The following is a 24123-nucleotide window of genomic DNA, read 5'->3' on the forward strand; positions in this document are numbered from 1 at the left end:
ACACAACTCAAAAGGTCCTACTTTCTTTCCTCCAACGCTGGCCCTGACTCCACCCATTCGAAGAACATGGATGCGCAATCATGCATCTGCAAAACTCAGATGCGCGAGATTGCACTTTCTCTCTCTCTCTCTCTCTCTCTCTCTCTCTCTCTCTCTCTCTCTCTCTCTCTCTCTCTCTCTCTCTCTCTCTCTCTCTCTCTCTCTCTCTCTCTCTCTCTCTGTCTCTCTGTATCGGGGCGACTTGTACTTACTGTAACTGGGTCACGAGCTTTGAGTATGCGCACGAAGGGGACACGCGCGCGATGGGGGGATGGTACGACCGTTTGATTGACGCACTTACAGTCCAATGATTCTAGGTGGTCTTGGAAATGATTGGCTGGAGTTTTTCGAGTCCTGCCCGTTCCACAGATGATTAAATTGCTTAATTTTCATTTCAGTGCTTCTAACTCAGTGGCTGTAAGTGGGTTAGGAATAGGATTTCAAGTGATTTTGAAAAAAATGGTCCAAAAAGAAAATCACATACCCCACCTTTAAGCATATATAACTCAAATCAAAATATTACAAAACAAAATAAAAGTGTTGTCCTGCTGTAAGTCTAATTTGTCATCCTTCATGTAGAATATTGAGTGTCGACTCAAGGTGTCTTTACCCACTGATCTTGGGGCAGCTTTGACTGACGGGGTCGTGTTGTGCCATCTGGCCAACCACGTACGTCCCCGATCCATACCGAGCATCCACGTACCCTCACCGGCAGTGGTGAGTGACTTTTGGGCTTTATTTTGCTCATAACTTACTTTATACGTTTTTGTGTATGTTTGTGTTTGCGCATAGGAATACATAGTTTCATCTTTTCTTTTTCTTTCCAGCCCAAACTGACAATGGCCAAGTGTCGACGAAATGTGGAGAACTTCCTAGAGGCGTGCCGCAGAATCGGAGTTCCTCAGGTAGACTTGGTCTCCTACACTTCAAGCTATTTCCTTTTTCATGGAAAAAGAGTTTTTAATCTTTAAAAATCTAATTAAGAAATAGCTTCTCAAACACATGACGTTTAATGTTTTCTTCAAAACTAACTGGCTTTTAACATCTTTTGCTGTTTCCTCTAATGCTCTAGAAGTTTACGAGCTAATACCACTAACTCTTTCTCTCTCTCTCTCCCCCAATGCCCTTCCAATTTAAAACCATCTCACATCAACCACTCATTGTGTTTTATTTGAACACTCATGTTCATCTTCCTCCCTGCGGGCAGGATAGTTTGTGTTCGGCGGGCGACGTGCTGAAAGGGGAGGTTGTTTGTGTGTTCAGGCTGGTTGAGGCCTTGCTCTCCCTGGCACCGCCTCCTCTTCGCTCCGCCCCATCTTCCCAGCTGGCTGGATTCGCCCTTTTCTACCTGTCAATCATGTCGCTGCTATGTGTTCTCTACTGCCACCTGGTGCCAAGCTGTTAAATGACACTTCCATATTGATCACTGCACTAAAACAGTCAATTGTTGTTTTTTGTGCGCAAATGAGCAGATTTACACGATAGCCAGTGTTTATGCACACGTTTATAGTGTTCTATCTAGTGCACATCATTGATATTTTGCTAAGCTCTGTCTGACCCCTTTGTGTAATGTTGCTCGCTCAGGCAAGCTTTAAAATAACATTCATGCGAATTGCAGTAAAGCGTGCTCATAAGGTGGTTCAAATGGATTGAATGGTAGCCTATTACATGGACTGGAAATAATTGTGATTTATGCTAAATATTTGCATGTGCAATTTTCTTTAAAGACATTAAATTACCGTTCAAAAGATTGAGGTCGGTAAGATTTTTTAAATGTTTTTGAAATAAGTCTCTTATGCTCACCAAGGCTGCATTTATTTGATCGAATATACAGTAATATTGTTACAATATTAAGAGTATTACAATTTTAAAGAACTATTTTCTATGTGAATACATTTTAAAATGTAATGAATTTTCAGCATCATTACTCCAGTCTTCAGTGTCACATGATCCTTCAGAAATCATTCTAATATGCTGATTTGCTGCTCAAGAAACATTTCTTATTATTATCAATGTTGATTTATGGAATCGGAGTCAGATTGTGGTGTAATAATTTTTGTGCAAATTGTGATAAAATGTTTCAGGATTCTTTGATGAATAGAAAGCTCAAAAGAACAGCATTTTTTTAAATATAAATCTTTTTTTAACATTATAAACAGTGTTGGGGAAATTACTTTTAAAAGTAATGTTACAATATTGCGTTACTTCGCTAATTACGGTGCTTAGTTACATTTTATTGAAAGTAATGTTACGTTACTTTTGCTGTACTTTTTCTCAACTGGTTGTTCACCTTGCTTGTAAAAAAGTTCTATTTTTGGCAAATATAATGGTCTTTTTTACACCAAATGCAAATAAGCCTCAGACTGAAGGAAATGCAAATTCACACCTGTACAGTAGAGGGCACAGCTCAACAAACCTTTCAGCTTTGCTGCCATTCTGTAACTTGCGTTACTTCTATTTTGTTATAAATTTAAAAGTATTATTTTACTAGTTACTTGAAAAAAGAAATCCGATTACGTAACTCGTTTCTTGTAATGTGTTACCCCCCCCAACACTGATTGTAAATGTCATTACTGTCACTTTTGATCAATTTAATGCATCCTTTTTTTGAAAAATCTTACTGACACCAAATTTGTGGACACTAGTGTACATTATCACAGATAACTGAAAAGACGAACGCCACATTTCATGGTTGATAAATGGCAATAGTTGCTAAGGTGTGGTCAGTGACTTTCTAAGGCAGGGCTTAGCAAAGAGTCAATTGAGAGTGTTTATATGTCTGTGTGTGTGTGTGTGTGTGTAGAGGGCACATTTCCATAGCAAAATTCAAAGCTTCATCAAAAAGCACAAAAATGGGTGGATTCCCCCATTCAGCCTTAAAAAAGACGACAGAACAAGCTGACTGCTCTGTGAACGAGCCCTTTGTATGTTAGCCCTTCGTATGCACATTTTCCCAAAGTCTGCTAAAGTGGATGAGTATTTTGTGTGGCTTTGTGTTTCTGTGAGGGTTTCCGGGAATGAATAAGACAGTGTGGACTGGAGGATGCCAAACCTTAAACCCCCCGTTTGATCCCTTTGTGCCTTACTGTGTGTATGTCAATGTCTTCCATCTCACAGTTAACACAATAGTTCTCCAAAAATAACATTTACTCACATTTATGTCATTCCAAACCTGTATGAGTTGCTTTCTACCATGAAGCACAGGAGGAGAAATTTTGCATATTGTCTGAGCTGCTCTTTTCCATACAAACGTGAAGGGGCGGGAGCCTTTAAGAACCAAAAATGACAAGGCAAGGGCACCATAGAACATCCTACCTTTATTGCATATTAAAAAGATAGATCACTTAAAGCTGCAGTCTGTAGCTTTTTTTGGGTTAAAAATGATTCAAAATACATATTTGAGAAAATACATAACCCGCCAGTGTTCAAAACTATCTGCTTGCCTTAGCTCGATTCAAAGCGGTAAGCTTGTAATAATGTTTTTAATTCCAGTGGTACTGGTGTATTTCCGCGGGAGATTCGAGCATGTCTTTGCGTCATTACGTCACATCTGTACACATAAAGAAGGAGTCTCGGCTAGTATAAGCTATATTGCGTGTGAGGATGCTGGAGGTGGAGATTTATAGCCTTTTCTCACAGCGCTTGATATGATTAAACTTATCAATTTGATGGCGGATCCAGAAAGGTGCAAACGACAATCACCAGTGACAACTGGAGACTCACCCGCTGTACAATGCAAAAGACTTCGTTCGGACTTCGGAGTGGCTACAGAAAAAAAGAGACTGCAACCGGACCCATGCGAAAGCACGGATAATATCAGAAGGACATTACATGTAGTCACGCAATGCTGACGTTGTTAACATTAACAATTTGAGAACAAAGTATAATTTGCACGGTTTTGCGTGATATGATAACTTATAAGCGATTGTTAGATTTAATCAGCGCGATTTAGTGCAATGTCAGAACCAGAACAAAGGTGGATGTTTCTTACTAGTTCAGATGACATTTTCCGGTGAAAATTCTTATGTTGGTCACATGTCCAAAAAGAATAATCTGTGATTCTGAATGCCCACATCTGGATATCCACATCGGCGCGGTGACTGTCAGCCTCACAGTCTCCTCAAACATTGTGTTCATCCGCGCTGTGCCGTGTCGAGGATGTTGAAGTACAACTCACGTAAAGTTGATAATTCCGCGAATGACTGCAATTGCAGATTTCGAACAGAGATGGCGACAAAGAGGAAAAACGCCGGACTGCAGCTTTAAAAATGAAAATTAAGTCATTATTTACTCACCCTGGTGTTGTTCTAATGCCATATGCCTTTCTTCCTTTTTCAGACCACAAAAGGGGATGTCAAAAATGTCCTTATAATGATAGCCCTATCGTATACCCAGGGCACTTGGAATATACGACACATGTTGAATAGGATCTTTCTGTGATATTTTTGCATCTTTTTTCAAAGCTTGATACAGGACATTTTTCTTTTAAATTCTCCTTTTGTGGTCTGAAAAAGAAAGAAGGGCATATGATATTAAAACAACACCAGGGTGAGTAAATGACTTGATTTAGATTTTTAAGTGAACTATCCCTTTAAGTAATATAGTGCATGTCATATCAACTACTGAAATGAGATGTACTTTTTTGAAGCCTGGCAGTCCCTGACCTAATTTATTTTCGTTCATATACCTTTCAATAATATATAAATAAATTTGGAGTCATTTGTGTATAAAATGGACTTTTCCCAAAACTCTCCTCTGGATTCACAAACGCTTTGTAGACTTCAGATTTGAGATTTGCGTATGTTAATAAATTCCAATCATTTGTAACTAGGCTGCTCGTTCACAATTAGCATAATCCCGCCTAAAAATTACAAATAAGTGAATTGCGTGTACTGGAATGCTGTGGGAACTTCTGGACTACCTTTTCAGGTTTGGTTCCAATATAGTACATAAATGCAAAAGGAATTATTTGGCCACATGCCTGTAAAATTAAATGTTCTTGCAGGCAAATGCTACTGGTGCACAAAATCATTGGAATATGATAGAGGAAAATGGACTTCCGCAGTTTATCAATCAAATGTATTTTTACATGTGACTAATTGGTTAAAAAAAATTGTGTAATAATATTACAATTGTAATATTGTATTTTTGTTGTAATATTAATAAATGGCAAACAGTGTTATGAAATTGCAGTGTATTCAGTTTGTTAAAAAAATTAAATAAAAGTATAATCTTTTCATATGATTACAAACACTTTCATGAATCTGAAAGTTACGTCAGAAGGGCTTTACGAATTATTTGCGCAAAAATTATGTTTCAATGAATGTTCTCACATTATGTGGAAAAGAGCAGCCACAACTTTCTGTTTAACATTTGCTTTTGTGAAGAAAGTAAATCATACATTTGAAATGACTTAGATAAAATAATCTGACTTAAATAATGTTTTTGGCTGAACTAACCCTTTAAATGGCTAGAAAACATCTCGCTATCCGCTCTTAACGCTACAGTTATCAAGCATCTTGTCATTCTTGCACCAGAACACCGTTTACTCACTAAAATAACAGTCCTTGTCAACCAGTATACCTGTCGTTAATTAATATACAGTGTAATATAATCCTAACACGCATAGGAAATACAACACCGGTCACATAGAGTGTGTAAGCGTTGGTGTCTGTCAGATTTGTGTGCCATGTTGCCTGATTTTCCTACAGTCTGACTTGTCCTCCTCTGCTTTTCTACAATAAAATCTAAACTCAAGTATCCACTGACTGTAGATGTGTGTTTTATCAGTAGTTTAGTTGTGTGTTTGTGAGTCGCAGCTTTATGTTGGGTAGTGTGGTACTGCAGTGGTAAATGCTTGGCTGGCATGTTCTGGATTGTCTAGCATGTGAAAATAAGTCCGATTGCTTATACAGTACTGGATTTTAAAGACTTTTATGCCCACCAAGGCTGCATTTATTTGATCGAAAAGACCGTAAAAACAGTGAAATATCATTACAGTTTAAAATGGCTGTTTTCTATTTGAATAGATTTTCAAATGTGATTTATTCCTGTGACGCAAAGCTGAATTTTCAGCATCATTACTCCAGTCTTCAGTCGATTTCTTATTATCAATTCAAACAATGCTGCTTAATATTATTGTGGACACGGTGATACACTACCGCTCAAGTTTTGGGGTCAGTAAGATAAAAAAAATATATATATACACTCACCGGCCACTTTATTAGGTACACCTGTCCAACTGCTCATTAACACTTAATTTCTAAGCAGCCAATCACATGGCGGCAACTCAGTGCATTTAGGCATGTAGACATGGTCAAGACAATCTCCTGCAGTTCAAACCAAGCATCAGTATGGGGAAGAAAGTTGATTTGAGTGACTTTGAACGTGGCATGATTGTTGGTGCCAGAAGGGCTGGTCTGAGTATTTCAGAAACTGCTAATCTACTGGGATTTTCACGCACAACCATCTCTAGGGTTTACAGAGAATGGTCCGAAAAAGAAAAAACATCCAGTGAGGGGCAGTTCTGTGGGCGGAAATGCCTTGTTGATGCCAGAGGTCAGAGGAGAATGGCCAGACTGGTTCGAGCTGATAGAAGGGCAACAGTGACTTAAATAACCACTCGTTACAACCGAGGTATGCAGCAAAGCATTTGTGAAGCCACAACACGCACAACCTTGAGGCGGATGGGCTACAACAGCAGAAGACTCCACCGGGTACCACTCATCTCCACTACAAATAGGAAAAAGAGGCTACAATTTGCAAGAGCTCACCAAAATTGAACAGTTGAAGACTGGAAAAATGTTGCCTGGTCTGATGAGTCTCGATTTCTGTTGAGACATTCAGATGTTAGAGTCAGAATTTGGCGTAAACAGAATGAGAACATGGAACCATCATGCCTTGTTACCACTGTGCAGGCTGGTGGTGGTGGTGTAATGGTGTGGGGGATGTTTTCCTGGCACACTTTAGGCCCCTTAGTGCCAATTGGGCATCGTTTAAATGCCACGGCCTACCTGAGCATTGTTTCTGACCATGTCCATCCCTTTATGGCCACCATGTACCCATCCTCTGATGGCTACTTCCACCATGTCACAAAGCTCTAATCATTTCAAATTGGTTTCTTGAACATGACAATGAGTTCACTGTACTAAAATGGCCTCCACAGTCACCAGATCTCAACCCAATAGAGCATCTTTGGGATGTGGTGGAACGGGAGATTCGCATCATGGGTGTGCAGCCGACAAATCTGCGGCAACTGTGTGATGCCATCATGTCAATATGGACCAAACTCCCTGAGGAATGCTTCCAGCACCTTGTTGAATCTATGCCACGAAGAATTGAGGCAGTTCTGAAGGCAAAAGGGGGTCCAACCCGTTACTAGCATGGGGTACCTAATAAAGTGGCCGGTGAGTGTATATATATATATATATATATATATCAAATTAATACTTTTAGTCAACAAGGATGCACTAAATTGGTCGGTAAAGAGATTTATAATGTTACAAAAGATTTCAAATTCAAAAGAACAGAATTTATTTGAAACTTGGACTTGTTTGAATCCTAAAAAAAAGTATCATGTTTTCCACAACAATATTAAGCCGCTAAAGAACCATCATTCAACGCTGAGTACCAACAATAATTAATAATTGAGCATCAAATCAGCATATTAGAAAGATTTATGAAGGAGCATGTGACACTGAAGACTGGAGTAATGAGGAAAATTCAGCTTTGCATCTAAAATATATTCACATCGAAAACAGTAATATTGTGAAATATTATTACAATTTAAAAGAACTGTTTTACTGTATTTTTGATCAAGCGTCTTGGTGAGCATAAGAGACTTCTTCCAAAAACATTAGAAAATCCGAATTTTTCCAAACTTTTGTCCTGTAGTGTAGATGGAACCTCAATTTGATGTATGGTTCATGTTTTTAGCACATACAGTGTCATGATTTGATCTTTAGGTTTAGGAGATGGTTCAGTTCACTAACCCAAAGCATGTGCAATAACAACCACTACTAATACTAATACTCTCGCCGGTTAGTTCCTGGTTTGTGACAGACAGCTTTCTGTCTAGCAGGTTTTTAATGATTTTCCCGTCTCTCTTCATCTCCTTCATCTTTCTTTACAGTTTCCAAAGGTCATTTTGATTTAAGTCCTTCCTTGCGTGTACATTTATCTGCTTTATTTGAGTTTATCCATTGTAATCATTTATTTATTTTAAGTTATATTGATTTTTATAATTTTGTTTCTCCATTGACACACCATTTTTGTCCCTTTTTTGTTCGCCCCTGCTGTGTGTGTGTGTGTGTGTGTGTGTTTACGGCCGCAGAGCCAGCTGTGTCTTCCCCTGCACATCCTGGAAGAGAGAGGTTTGGCTCAGGTGGCCGGGACGGTTCGTGCCCTCCTCGATCTGGCTCCTCCAAAGCACATGCCCTCCCCGAGCACGACCCCAACCAGTACCAGCACTGCGTCTCCTCTCGCTCTGTAGGACCGAGATGTGAACGGGCCAATCGCAAGGAATCTCCTCCCATCAGCCCCAGAGATCTTTAAGACTCCTTTCTGCTCTAGAGAGACACTTGAACGGTTCTGTAATGGTAACACACTCACACACACTACCTTCTTTGTGAACACACCGCTTTTTAAACCCCAAACCAGTCTTGAGACAGCAGAGGGGGAGAAGAGACGACTGACGGGACAGAGAAGCATGTCCAGAGACTTCTTTGAAGCAATATTTCTTTCGTTTTAACAGTTAGTTTTACACTTTAATATCTTTAACTATTATGGGTGGTGTTGTTTTTGTATTACTATTATTATTATTATTATTATTGACTCTCAAGTGATGTGGGAATGAGAGTTGGCCAAAACTACCCAAGCTCACGTTACAGTTACAGATGGTTAAATCTCACTAAACCTGTCTGGGTCACATTTCACCCTGAAATTATATAAACAAGATATTATACTTAAGAAATTAAAGTGTTTTTTTTTTCTGGCCCTTATGGTTTTTGTGACATTATTTTCATGACAAATTACACGATGATTAAATATTATTTAAACTGTAAAGTATTTATACATTTAATTTAATTTATTAAATTAAATTACATTTATACATTTAACTTATGTGAATTTAAATATAAATCATTGTATAGTCATAGGTTTACTGTATTACAGTAATGAGAATATTGAATAATAAAAATAATAAAAAATAAACCTTCCAAGCGCATCAATGTAATGAGAATTTAGGTAGGAAATGAGCTTAATTGTTCTGAAAATAATGTCACAATGCAAATAAATCAAATGTTTAGGAGAAAGAAATAGGCTTCATTTAGGCAAAAGAAAAAATATATTTTGGGTGAAGTGTGGCATGTTTGCGTGAGATTCAACCGTGAGCCTTTGAAAACAATCCAAACCAGCATGTATATGACTGAATTACACTAATTAGCAATGTCTTGAACACATGAGGGAAACAGGACTGAGATGTGATCTGCTGAATGTTTCTGTCAGGAGTTAGTTTTGTTGTAATGACACTTTTCATGCTACTTTTAATACTACAAACACAGGAGAAAAAAAAACGATTAACTTTAAGAGCTCAGACTGTATTTGACCTTGTAAAACTGAGAGGTATATTAAAGTGCTATAGCAAGGGTTAGCATGATGGGCACAATTTTTTACAAAGCAAATATATGTAAAGACGTTTGAAACAGTAAATGATTGAAACACATATTCTATTTTTATAGCCTTGGTCGCACCGAGCTGATAGAGTGACGAGGGCTGATTTATATTGCTGTTGTGTTTCTATATGTAACAGGTCTTGCATGCTTGGGATTCTGGGTGTTGGGAGTTAGACTGAAATAGAACGGCAGTATAAAAGCTGTTTTTTGTTTTGTTTTTTCAATTTTCATTTCATTTTTATTCAGATTTTTACATTGCCATCGCATGGCTTTGCTTATGATTGTCTGCACAACACAACACACATTTCATCTGTGGCCCAGAGCTGGATGCATGTGCGCCTTGAGCACAGATGTTGTTCACTCGTTTAGGCTGTTGTCTTTTAAAAGGCAGTGCCACACGCTGTTACTTCCCACACGGATCTGCTGCATCGTGCCAGAGTTACTGGAGTGAGTCCTGAACTCCCAGCAGTGCTTTTTTTTTTTTTTTTTTACGTTTAAAACGGGCCTAAGTGTACAAGGGTGAACCTCACGAACACAGTCAAGAACATGGCCACGTCGTTTCACCCCAAAATCGAAAGAAAAAAAGTTAATATTTATGCACATTTTTACTGCAAATTTGAATTTTTTTATTTAAATTCCTTTAAAAAATGTGTGTGTGTATATATATATATATATATATATATACACACACACACACACACACATATATATATATATATATATATATTGAGAATAGGAATTACAAAAAAAAATATATATATATATATATATATTTTTTGTAATGACATTTTGGGGCAAAAATATGCTTATTTATTATGAAAAGTATGTCACAATACAAAAACATCTTAAAATAGGCTACCTTTTCGTTATGCACACCATTATTTCTGTTTTTTTTTTTTTTTTTTACGGTGAAATGTGATCGGACAGGTTTTCATGAGATTCACCCATATGGTCATGAACATGCTGTGCTATTAACGTTGATTTTGAATGTAATAATGCAGCATTTTCAAAGCTTCCTCATAATCTTTAATGCGACTGATAAAACAAAATGAAACAAGAAAATATTGAGAGAGGAAGAGTGTAGAAGAATCATGTAAGTTACTGTTTTAACTTGCTTTTTTTTAGAGACGTTGAGTTTTTAAAAGGGAAGTTAAAGGTGGGTGGAAAATATATTACAAAAAGGATTTGTGTAGATATTTTTAGTATGTTTTATTTTTCTCTATAAAATAAGTTCTTTTGACTAGGGTGTTTCCCCAGCACAAATCATGTTGTTTCTTCTGCAGGGTTTGTCCCTGCGTGTCTGTACAGTAAATAAATACATTCCATACGTTTACAAGTATGTACCACTGTCCACCCAAAACACGAGGACCTACTGTGCGCTTCCAGACAACCGAAACATTTGCCCTTTTTAGGTTTTTATTTTTTACAGCGGTTATGTTTTTGAGCACATTTCCCTGCAAAACATTTGCTGTAATGTTTTTATGTTGAAAAAAAAAGAAGATGGAATTAAATTCTGGTCTGAACATTTGGATTTGTGAAATGCATAAATAAAAATTTTCCCATTTCTGCAGTGGTTTTGTTTATTTGGACTCTTGCGATGTAGATCAGGTTTGGATGCCACGGTGTCTCATTTGACAGGTTTTTGTCTTTGATCTGCAGTCATGTATATTTGTATAATGACATTGTACAATTGAGCGCTGTTCAGCAGGGATATAAAAATGGTTTATTGTTCTTGACAAGCTTCTGTACTTCTGTTGGGTTGTTGGACTTTTTATTCTGAGTTTTTTTCACATCAGCGCTAGGGATAGTTTTCAATGGCATCTGCTGTATAAAGCTTCTAGATCACTTCAGCTCATGTTGAAATTTCTTTTCTACTGAAATTTCTTGGAAAGATATTTTTGCAGTGTTTCTCAGCAGAACACTCCAATAACACATTAAATAAAGAACCCACTGGAGAGATGTACGTCCATCCTCCACAGCCTCGCTTTCATTTCTGTTAAAAATCAGAGATGGCGCTGCTGTGAATAAGCTGTCTGTTGAACAGCTGTTCTCCTGTTCGTCGATGTGCTCATAGATATGGTTGTGCTGGGAATAAGTTTGAGAGTAACACTCACCGCCCAGCAGAGGGCGACGAGAGTGAAAACAAAACAAACGTGATATTTGTGTTCATCTTCGAAAGTCTGGAAGTGTTACAGACAGACCGCGTGGAAATTCATCTGAATACAGACTACTACATAGGCTACTGCTGTTGTCATCGAAGGAGATTCATTTATAATGATTTTACAATCTACAAGTCTTTTTGCTTTCATCAATCCACATTGAGATTTTAGAAAGTAATGGTAATTGTGTTTTTTAATACAGGTTTGTGATGTTTACATTCAATGTTTTAATCCTCAGGAGCTGGATGACACAATATTCCAGAGATAATGGTTCTTCCTACTTTTCTAAGCATTTAAGAGCAAAAGTGAAATGTTATTTAATACTGAGATGCATTTCTTTATAGAGAATTGAGGTCATGTTTCACCCTTTTGACTTTCAGTCAACCTTTATTGCTATGTGAATGCATAGTCGGGATTTTTAATGGGGAATATTTTTGTCCTGAATTTTTTTTATGGATTATAATAGCTTTTTTTCCATGTAATATTATATAGGCTATACAGTCATGGTCAGAATTATTGGCACAACTGGTAAATATGATCGAAGATGGATGTAAAAATAAATCTGCATTGTTTGTCCTTTTGATCTTTCATTCAAATCACAAAAATCTAACCTTTCATTGAAGTAAAAGAATTGAAAGTGGGGGGGGGGGGTGGGGGGGTGGGGAATCACAATACAGGTCCTTCTCAAAAAATTAGCATATTGTGATAAAGTTAATTATTTTCCATAATGTAATGATAAAAATTAAACTTTCATATATTTTAGATTCATTGCACACCAACTGAAATATTTCAGGTCTTTTATTGTTTTAATACTGATGATTTTGGCATACAGCTCATGAAAACCCAAAATTCCTGTCTCAAAAAATTAGCATATTTCATCCGACCAATAAAAGAAGTGTTTTTAATACAAAAAAAAAAGTCAACCTTCAAATAATTATGTTCAGTTATGCACTCAATAGTCAATACTTGGTCGGGAATCCTTTTGCAGAAATGACTGCTTCAATGCGGCGTGGCATGGAGGCAATCAGCCTGTGGCACTGCTGAGGTGTTATGGAGGCCCAGGATGCTTCGATAGCGGCCTTAAGCTCATCCAGAGTGTTGGGTCTTGCGTCTCTCAACTTTCTCTTCACAATATCCCACAGATTCTCTATGGGGTTCAGGTCAGGAGAGCTGGCAGGCCAATTGAGCACAGTAATACCATGGTCAGTAAACCATTTACCAGTGGTTTTGGCACTGTGAGCAGGTGCCAGGTCGTGCTGAAAAATGAAATCTTCATCTCCATAAAGCTTTTCAGCAGATGGAAGCATGAAGTGCTCCAAAATCTCCTGATAGCTAGCTGCATTGACCCTGCCCTTGATAAAACACAGTGCACCAACACCAGCAGCTGACATGGCACCCCAGACCATCACTGACTGTGGGTACTTGACACTGGACTTCAGGCATTTTGGCATTTCCTTCTCCCCAGTCTTCCTCCAGACTCTGGCACCTTGATTTCTGAATGACATGCAAAACTGAGCAACAGTCCAGTGCTGCTTCTCTGTAGCCCAGGTCAGGCGCTTCCAGAGGTGGGAGTAAGTCACACATGTGCAAGTCACAAGCAAGTCTCAAGTCTTAACCTTCGAGTCTCAAGCAAGTCCAAGTCAATGTTTTATAAAAGCAAGCAAGTCAAGTCAAGTCACTGCCTTATGTCAAGCAAGTCAAGTCAAGTCGTAGCTTGGGTCACAAGTCACTGGCAAGTCATACAAACGTTTGATGATTTCACTGAATTTATATATTAAAATAAGTTAAAACTACATAAGTTGTGGACTATGGTTTTATTTGCAACATATTTTTTTTAAATATGCATTTCCACATACAGCTGAGTGGTTACTACAATAAAAATCTAAAAAATAAATACAATTTCAAACTACATAGCCTAAAATGTAACTGAAATTAGGCCAACATTAAAGCATGAAAAAATAAATATGCCTCAAACATTGCAGAAGACCATTAAAAATTAAAAGGTATTAAACAATTCACAATTCAAGTATAATGGTTCCTATGCCACCAAATGGCATTCTTCAAACTGGCATCCCCTTTATACAAGTTATATAACAGCCATTGGCAATTAGGCTATTATGAAGTTAAAACCGCCAATAGACCAATTTTCAGTTGGTAAACATGGTGACGTTTTTATGTGGGCGGAGCTTAGGTGGTGGCAGAACGATCCCTCTGGCCGCTTCACTAACGTAAAGTCTGCAAGTTTTGTTAGCTTGTTTTTAACAATGACTGGAGAAAATCCGATTTTATCTTAATGTGAAAGGTCACTCACTGTCCAGGACCACGATTGTTATTTGCAAAAGTTAATTTTATCGGACGGAACCAGATTGGCCGACCCGTACACTCATTGAGGATCTGACAGGATTAACGTTAACGCTACCTCCGGTTGAGTGTCCTGACATCTACACCTACCTGATAGAGAAACGGAGGGCATATAAATCTTTAGATGCCTATAACTATGTGCTGAATGGTCATGTACAAGACTTGTGTGGTACGATCCGCAGTTCTGCCGAGCCAGCGCCATGAAGACGACAATGTAAAGAGTGACATTACGGTGCAATTTTAATGAGGTGAATATTTTCTAGAAATAAAAAATTGCAGATAAAGCATATAAATTTTTCATTGATTCTTGCACCCAACAACACAACAAGATGACATTTAATAATAAGAAGAATAATTTAAGATCCTTATTTTGTAGCCAAATCTGTGCTGGTTTGTATTTGCCGCCTCCAGTTTTCCCTTTGTTCTGCCACCAGCTAGCGCCGTGACGTAACGTCGGCTGAAAATTGGTCTATACACCGTCTTAATGTACGAAGCATCATAGAAGCAGTCAACTGATTTGTTCAAAATGACAGATTCCTTCTGGAACTAAGCAACTAGGTCACTGAATCACAAATACGCATAACTCTTTCTGTGGCTTGTTTGGAACTATTGTCATTGGAAAAATAGAGCAAAAACAGAAAATATTTGGAATATTATGTCTAAAATTTCACATCACAATATTCACTCTTTGTTTACTGAACTGTTTTATAAAATCATCACATTTGCAATCGCGCCAATAATCTGGAAATATTTTTTTATATATGTTATAATTATGAAATTAACTCATAGGCTACTAGGGCCATTTTTCCACCACATTTTGAATTTTGGGTGCATATTAATTCTGCTGGCATTTTTTGCCACCAACCCCCAGATAACATTAAGAGAAACATAAACGACAAAACTAACAGTTTTCTATATTGTTTTTCGTCATTGGAAAGAACAAAATTTTTGGCTTTAAAGCATGATTTAAAAAGAAATGTGGCAAATGTTATACAAAACATATACCATCATTAATTATCATTTGAATATTGACAACATTAAGCTTAATTTGAAAACATAATTGTGTATAGAGGCATGCTGTTTTGACCAATATTATTCTCTCTAGATTTAAAGATAGTCAAATTAACTACAAGCCATAGCTTACTTTTAGACGTGGTGAATGAAGTTCGACTGTTCGAGGTTGTGATGGTCGTCCGATATCCCTTGCCAGTTATTATGCGTACAACAAATCTTCTTGCATGAATATGGTCATTTTCTAGTGTTTATATCCAAAAAGATACGATGCAGGGAGATGTTTTTGTATTTAGCGCGCTCACCGCGATGTAGGCTATTTCTGGACTTGTGCAGCGTCACGCAATCGCGCAGAATCTGATGACTGACGTCATTATGGTTCCGTTGCTTTCATTTTGTTTATCAATGTTGCGATGATTTATATAAAAATGTATATCAAGTCATTCTCGAGTCATACAGTTCAAGTCAAGTCAAGTCTCAAGTCATTGGATCTCAAGTCAAAGTCAAGTCGAGTCATTTTCTTAATTTAGTCAAGCAAGTCTCAAGTCCTTAAATTTGCGACTCGAGTCTGACTCGAGTCAAGTCATGTGACTCGAGTCCCCCATCTCTGGGCGCTTCTGCCGCTGTTTCTGGTTCAAAAGAGGCTTGACCTGGGGAATGCGGCACCTGTAGCCCATTTCCTGCACACGCCTGTGCACGGTGGCTCTGGATGTTTCTACTCCAGACTCAGTCCACTGCTTCCGCAGGTCCCCCAAGGTCTGGAATCGGTCCTTCTCCACAATCTTCCTCAGGGTCCGGTCACCTCTTCTCGTTGTGCAGCGTTTTTTGCCACACTTTTTCCTTCCCACAGACTTCCCACTGAGGTGCCTTGATACAGCACTCTGGGAACAGCCTATTTGTTCAGAAATTTCTTTCTGTCTTACCCTCTTGCTTGAGGGTGTCAATGATGGCCTTCTGGACAGCAGTCAGGTCGGCAGTCTTACCCATGATTGCGGTTTTGAGTAATGAAACAGGCTGGGAGTTTTTAAAAGCCTCAGGAATCTTTTGCAGGTGTTTAGAGTTAATTAGTTGATTCAGATGATTAGGTTAATAGCTCGTTTAGAGACCCTTTTCATGATATGCTAATTTTTTGAGACAGGAATTTTGGGTTTTCATGAGCTGTATGCCAAAATCATCAGTATTAAAACAATAAAAGACCTGAAATATTTCAGTTGGTGTGCAATGAATCTAATGAATATATGAAAGTTTAATTTTTATCATTACATTATGGAAAATAATGAACTTTATCACAATATGCTAATTTTTTGAGAAGGACCTGTATGAAATAAATGCTTTTCTCCGAAACACGTTGGCCATAATTATTGGCACCCTTTTTGCATCCTCCTTTTGCCAAGATAACAGCTCTGAGTCTTCTCCTATAATGCCTGATGAGTTTGGAGAACACCTGACAAGAGATCAGAGACATTCCTTCAATCAGAATCTCTCCAGATCTATATTCTTTGGTTTTACTCATTGTGATGGATGATTAAGGAAATTTGGCCTTTGTGTTTCCTCATATTTAAACTCCTGTGAAACAAGTCATGGCTGGACAATTTCATGTTAGTCACCCTGGTGTGCTAAAAAAAAGGTAAATATGGATGGAAATATACTTTAGATATATTTTACTAAAAAAAAAACATTCTAGGGATGCCAATAATTGTGGTCAACGTGTTTTGGAGGAAAACATTTGTTTCATAATGTGGCACTACCACCGGATATAAACTTGACTGTTCAGTTCCATTGCTTTACATTTTAATAAGTCCATCCTGAAATGCAGGAGATGTTTTTAGTGAGCAGGTCTGGTTTGGCCTTTCACTCATCTGTAGTCTGTTCTAATCCAGTCACCAAAACCAGCATGATATGATTCATGATTCGTCAGTTCTGAGGAACTTCAGTGAGTCTGTAGAAGCTGAGAAACAGAGTTAGTGGAAAACAGTCCCCTGAAACGCTCAGCCTGCTTCAAAGACACTATAAACACACTGCCATACAAACACTGTGCTGCTGGGGGGTTACACTCATTTAAGAAGAATAAATTAGTTTGAAATAATGATAATAAAAATTTATAATGTAAAAAATTATGATATATAATTTTTTTTTTTTTTTTACAAACATAAAACCATTGTTTTGGTCAACAGAAATGAAAGAGTTACATAAAATAACAAAAACACTAAAAACTTGCCCAAAGATGATATTTATGAAAAATATCTGTTTGTATAAATTGTTTGTATAGTTATAGTTGACTGTTCACCCCAAAATGTAAATAGTCAGTTTCAAACTTGTATGACTTTCCTCCTGTGAAACACCAAAGAACATGTTAGGTTGAATGTCTATGTTAATAAATGGTGACACTTTTAATTTCTTTTTTGGTTGAAAATAATTTATTTGTCACTGTGGCATTATTCAACAGTTATTACAAAATGTGATTATCTTGGAATTGTATTTTGGAAGATGGAATTAATAAATATTATTATGTCCAACTAGCCTAGGTGTACTGTATCATACGACAATCCTGTTTTTCTATCAGGTTTTGCTCACTGAGTCTATCATTAGAAGCACCTTGAGAAAGTAAAAGTCTGTCTCTCTCTCTCTCTCTTTCTCTCTCTCTCTCGTCTGTCTGTGTGTTGATGCATCATTAAATGGTCTCAGCGCTGTGCTGTTTCTGGCGGAGTTTCTCAGCAGCTGGTGGGCAGAAAGCATCATAAAAACATGTACAGCACTGCAGCAACCAGTTACTGTCATATAAGTACAGCTGTAACCGCCGAGAACAAGAGCAATCACTGCTAATCTTAAGTTGTGTCCCAAATGATGCACTGAACCCAATGCACATAGCCTACACTGTATATGCATGTACTCAACACAGTGTAAGTGTGGGGCAACGTGGTAAAATGCCCCCTGGAGCAAGATGACCCCCTCACCTTTATTTTTTTCTCTCTAGATGGTACAAAATCTCATCTCACCACTTTTGATGGCTAGATAGGCTATTTTTAATTGTGTCATTTCATCTGAATATCAACATTTGTGAGAAATAGTCAGCTGGTTTGAGGATAATTGATCTAATTTTGTGTTTCTTTAAAATAGTGAGCATTGTATTGTGTTGAATATCACTTTTAAAACGACAAGTAGGCTACCTACGCATAAAGCAATATTTCACCCAAAAATGATAAAGGCCTAATGTGTAACTACGACTTGTAGCCTAAATGCGTCGTTTGAATGCATGAGATCTGCGAACTGCAGAAGAAGCAATTTATTTTACTTTTATTTATTTAGGGATAGTATTTTTTATTATTATTACACAAAGTTAATGTATTTGCCTTCAGAACACAGCAGATGAGATGAGCTAGACAACGCTGTCCTCGTTCACATTCATGATAAAGATAGCCTAAATACTAGTAAATAGACTCCTTTTGTGTCCCAAAGACGACAGAAAATCACAGGTCTGGAACGACATGAGGCTGACTAAATGATTTGCATTTGTGACATTTGGGCCCAAACTTGTAACACATTATTATTATGCCTAAACAACTAGCCTACCGTAGTGAGCAGTTAGCTATTGGACGCAAATTCAATTAAATGACTGTCCATTTAACAATGCTTTCACTAATTTACTGATAATTCAATATGATAGCCTATTCTCATTCAAATCAGAATTTAACCGTCAAAACGCACAATGAACCTCTAAATCACTGTGAAATACTGAAGCATCCAATCACGTGTTGTGTTTGTAATATCACGCGTTTCCAGTAGAGGTCGCGACTGCGCTTCATAAGAGCCCTACAGATGGGTGTGTTCTCTATCTGCACCTGAAGGGCCTTTTCCAGTGGTGATTGAGAAACTATTACATTATTATATCATTTAAAGACGAATATGCTCATTAAAAGTGGATTTGGGTGGCTGTACTTCATTCATCTCTGTTTTTGCTTATCAAATCAACCATCCCCTTAAGACCAAATGCAAAATGCCAGCAGCATCTTATTTTCCCACATGCAATGCAGAGCTTTATCACTAATTATGAAGTATGCAAATGAAGGCAGGCTCAATGACAAATGTTTTGAAAATTAGACTCTCTAAGGCTTTAGTGAATTACATCACGGGAGATTGTTTCTATAGAGAACGGGACCTCAGGAAAAATGCCACACCAATTTAAAAAAGAAAAAAGGGATTTGAATGAAATTCAATAGGTTTGATTCCAAGGAGCAATTCATAAACTATCACTACTGTGTCTGTAAGCAATACAAAACTTGAGGTTGCTTAAATCTGTAGTATGCATACTGCATATCTCTTTGTATGTAGCCTATCAGATCATTGACTCATTGTATCTGTGACGGTCATTAAAAGTTGCATTTGTTTGCCTGTTCAACTTCGCTTTTGGGTTAAACAGACTGTCTGGAATTAGTTTCTTGAGCTATATGCTGAACATATGCCAAATTAAGATGGTGGAGATGTAAAATGTGTCAGCTGTGTGTGTGTGTGTGTGTGTGTGTGTGTGTGTGTGTGTGTGTGTATTTGTGAGGTCCGATAGTTTCCCTGCAGCATTATTTAGACAGAACAGCTGTGTGAAACACAGAGAGACGGTGAAAGTCTCACAGGAGCAGATGTCCCACAAGATCCAGAGACCAAACAGTCCCAATAAAACGGCTTGACAAGTGCAGTTTGACTTTCCTGTGTTGATTATTTACACAGAAACTTGGTCCAGGACACATCGAAGAGCTTGTCTTTTATTAAATAGCCAGTAGTCTCTAGTTTACGCCTTGTACCACAGAAACTAAACAAAATGAATAGGCATTTTATTCAAGCCAATTTATGTTTTGATAAGGAAACACTAGTAGCTATATAATACTTTTTACTTAATTAATCTTGACTAAGTTTACATTTACATTCAAAAGCATGTCTTATTGTGTCTGATATTGAAGCTTTTGGTTTGCAAATAGTCAAAAAGCAGATCAGCATTGGGCTTGACATGGTAAGCGTGTTAATTTGAGCTGAAGATCCTGCGGGTTCAGTTGCAGCAGACATGTAAGCCTCGTCATGCATGCACCATTAATGTTTAACTAGGGACGATCGAGGTTGTATGTGCAGTGGGCATTTGCACTGTTGAGGGGAAAGACTGCGGGTGCAACATGAAAACGCTGTGTGAAACAGGGACAACCAACCAGTCAGAACGTATATGGTGCATTTATGTGGAGCTGGATTTCAGCTCAGTGTGGTTGGAACAATGCGGCAGGAATTTAAACTAAGCAATCGTCAAAAATCTCCTGGTGCTCGCAGCAGATTGTAAAGGCAAAAACATTTTATTTATTTATTTTTAGCAGGCATTCACACGGACTACAATGGTTTGGGCAAATATTCTACATACATGCTTTAGGCTTGGTAGGCTACTATATGTTTTGTTCTGTTTATGATGTTGATATAGCCTACATTCATATGGAAGTTAAATTGTTGTAGTTATAAGCCTTTAGAATGCTTTAGTCACTATGTAATGTGAAGATAAAACCTGTTTGTTGGAACCTCATAAGTGACTTGGAGCACTCTACATAGGGGTTGCACAGACTAGTCGACTTTAATGCTCTGTCATGCAATAATTATCTTGCAATAAGCTTGACGTCGACTAGTCGCTGGTCATGACCTATAGAGGGCGCAACAGAATAAGACTTTAAAGTCCACATTTAAGCACCGTTTCCAAACAGTTAAAATGAAAAATAAATGCATACTCTGAGAGCGCTCCATAAGACACGTTTGATTATACCATCTGGCTGCTCAAAATTAATCGGGAGAATGCACGAACAGCGTTTTGACGTCATCAGCGACTAGTTGACGTCGACTCGACTTTAATCACATAAATGTTGACTTTAAAAACAGTAACCAGCATTAGCATGCTGCTATGTACGGAAGCCCTGAGCGCAACGTAAAAAAAAAGAAGCATTTTAGCATTTCGAGATTAAATTGAAAAATTTCGAGATTAAAGTCGAAACATTTCGAGATTAAAGTCGAAACATTTCGAAATTAAAGTCGAAACATTTAGAGATTAAAGAGATTAAAGTCGAAACATTTCGAGATTCAATTCGAAACATTTCGAGATTAAATTCGAAACATTTCGAGATTAAATTCGAAACATTTCGAGATTAAATTCGAAACATTTCAAAATTAAAGTTGAAACATTTCGATTTTGACTCCTAAAATCTTGTCGTGTTGTGGACAAGAAACATGTCAGACTACCCGTTGCTCCCTGACCAGTCATCGCGTGCCGTCTTTAACGACGCGCGTGATGTCATCGAAAAGGCAAAACTAGTAGCGAGTGACTTCCAGAAACGAACGTAAACAAACAATGGATGAAGCAGTGAGTGTTGGCTGTCCTGTGTTCAGAAAAACGTAAAAAAAAGAGAAAGAAAACCCGACAATGGACACGTTCCTGGATTGCTCGAAGAGGGCTGTCAATCCTCCAAAGAGAACTTGAGGTAAAATATTGTTTTCTGTTACTGTTGCCACAGCTCCACGAACCTTTCCTCCATGTCATAACTCCACCTAGTAGCACAATCGTCTCTCTTTCGTTTCGCCATTTTTGAAAGTTGTGTACGGAAAAGCTTCTGTGCTCTTATTGGTCAACCTCATACATGTGACGGAACCCGTCGTGGACGACCGTGAAAAAAATTAAACATGCTAGTCTACACGCGACGTAGGTTGTCGCCCACTATGACACACTATACGAGATGATACGATCGAATCTTGAGTCCCGACGCCCGTTGTCGTTTACGAATCCCCACGACACCCTACGTCAAACGGATCGTGCCAAAATCGGGCTAAAATCGTGTAATCTGAACCAGGCATTAGAATGCTGAGTTAAGACCTACTTACCTTAAGACCAGGCGTAAGCCCTGTTGGTGCAACTGGCCCCTGTTCAAAAGCTTAAGACTATTTTTTTTTTTTAAAGTCACCAAGGTTGCATTTATTTGATCAAATAAAACAGTAATATTGTGAAATATTATTACATTTTAAAATAACTGTTTTCTACTGTGATATATTTTAAAATGTAATTTATTCATGTTATGCAAAGCAGAATTTTCAGCAGTCGCCAGTGTCACATGATCCTTCAGACACTCAACTCTATTGATTAACCACACAAAATTTTGGGAATTTAATGTATTGTAAGTAGCTACATTTATAATCAACAATTATCTTGCTTAGAAGAAGTAATCTGAGAAAACAGCATGTTTATGAGTATTTATGCTCAAGATGTCTTAAAATGCTGTCTATGGCAGCTCACTATAGGTTTTGGAACAAAGTCATAATGTGGCTTTGTTCAGTCTGAAAACACTCTCAGTGATGAAGCGAAGCTGGAGATGTGTTTATGTGTTTGTCATAGTCCTGTCACTTACTGAAAGAGTTTTTGCAAAGATGTCTGCACATATTTGACTCTCTTTGTTTCTCGCTCTTTCATCAGACTTAAAGAAAAAAAGCTAGAAAAGAAAAATAAATGTTTTATTTATTTTTTTATACAGCTATCTATCACATATGTTTTGGCTTTTGAGACTGTAGAGACGGAAGCCATAAAGCAGGACTGCTCAACTTTGGGGGACAGAAATATTAATTTTGCATTAATAAGGTGCGTAGGCCACTTATCATTTGCATTATGACCAACATTTTATATCACGATAATGAATTTTAAATAAAAGTTCACTAAAAAATTTAAGCTTGATGTATTTAGCTTGCATATAAAAATTTCAGTCCATTTGTATTACAGTTTTAACAAACAAACTAGTAAACTTATTGTGATGCATACAGTATTTGTCAAACGGGTAGGATTTCTGTAATAGTTCTAATGAACTGAATGTGTTTTGCACTATAACCAACTTTATAGATCATCAATAAATCTAATTTGTTTCAATCTCATATTTTTAATAAACATATAATGTATAATCTCTTATATTTCATACCATTTAAATATATTATATTACTTGTCCCACGGCTAGCCATATTTAAACCATATGTTATGCTAATTCTAAGCAATTTGAATAAATGCATTTAGAAAATTATTGAAAATTATTTAAATAAAATCAAAGAGTTAATAAACTTTGTGCAGAAATCCTACCTGCTTCATTTATGATATGCATCACATTAAGTTTATTTTTTGTGTGTTTGTTAAATCAGTGTAATCCAAGAATGGATTTTTTTGCAATTCAGATAAATTATACATACTTAAATTTAGGCCTAAAAATATATTTTTTGAGTGCAATGCATATCTTATTATATAGTTATTGTTGCTGGAAATTTAATTCTAAAATCTTTCATAGTTATTTAAAAATATATAGAAATAGTCCAGTGAATTAAATATTGAATTAATTATTTAATATTTTCATTTTATTTGAAATAAAGACAGCATATACACTGTCAAAAATTATATGATCAATAAGGTATGACAACATATGTTTTTCATTGCTTTAACTCATCAAAATAAGGCAAGCAACTTTTTTTTATGATTCCACTCATTTTTTAAGTCAGTTTAATGTAATTTTTACAGTAATAGTTTATTGTACTTTAAAATTTAAGACAGCAATATTATTTTTTTCAGTGTATGTACACCTGGTGGCACACTTCATGTATATAATCAATGAAGCAATGAAGGGTTTGAACCTCAGACCGTTGGGTTTCCGGCTCCCTTGTTTAATCATCACATCATCATCATCATCATCATCACACAGATCCATATGTTGTGTTGTTTGTGTTTGCTATAGAGCTCTGCATGAGGAAACCAGTCTCAGCGCATTCACACTATGTGTTACTGCTGATGTGGTGGTAACTTAGCAACAGCAAGTTCGGTAACATTAGACATATGTGGCGTCTCAGCATCA

General features: G+C 37.2%; 1 protein-coding gene across 1 annotated transcript in view; it reads left to right on the forward strand.

Annotated features, from left to right (window-relative positions):
* The window catches only part of lrch3 (leucine-rich repeats and calponin homology (CH) domain containing 3), a 32853-nt gene extending 31300 nt beyond the window's left edge, over positions 1-1553 (forward strand). Inside the window, 3 exon segments of the mRNA XM_056265877.1 lie at positions 619-756; positions 867-944; positions 1247-1553. Coding sequence (XP_056121852.1) covers positions 619-756; positions 867-944; positions 1247-1444 — 414 coding nt within the window. The 3' untranslated portion in view covers positions 1445-1553.
* The last annotated feature ends 22570 nt before the right edge of the window (positions 1554-24123 follow it).

The sequence above is a fragment of the Rhinichthys klamathensis genome, unplaced genomic scaffold (assembly GCF_029890125.1).
Source record: "Rhinichthys klamathensis goyatoka isolate OS25496 unplaced genomic scaffold, OSU_Roscu_1.1 h1tg000242l_1, whole genome shotgun sequence".
Taxonomy (NCBI): domain Eukaryota; kingdom Metazoa; phylum Chordata; class Actinopteri; order Cypriniformes; family Leuciscidae; genus Rhinichthys; species Rhinichthys klamathensis.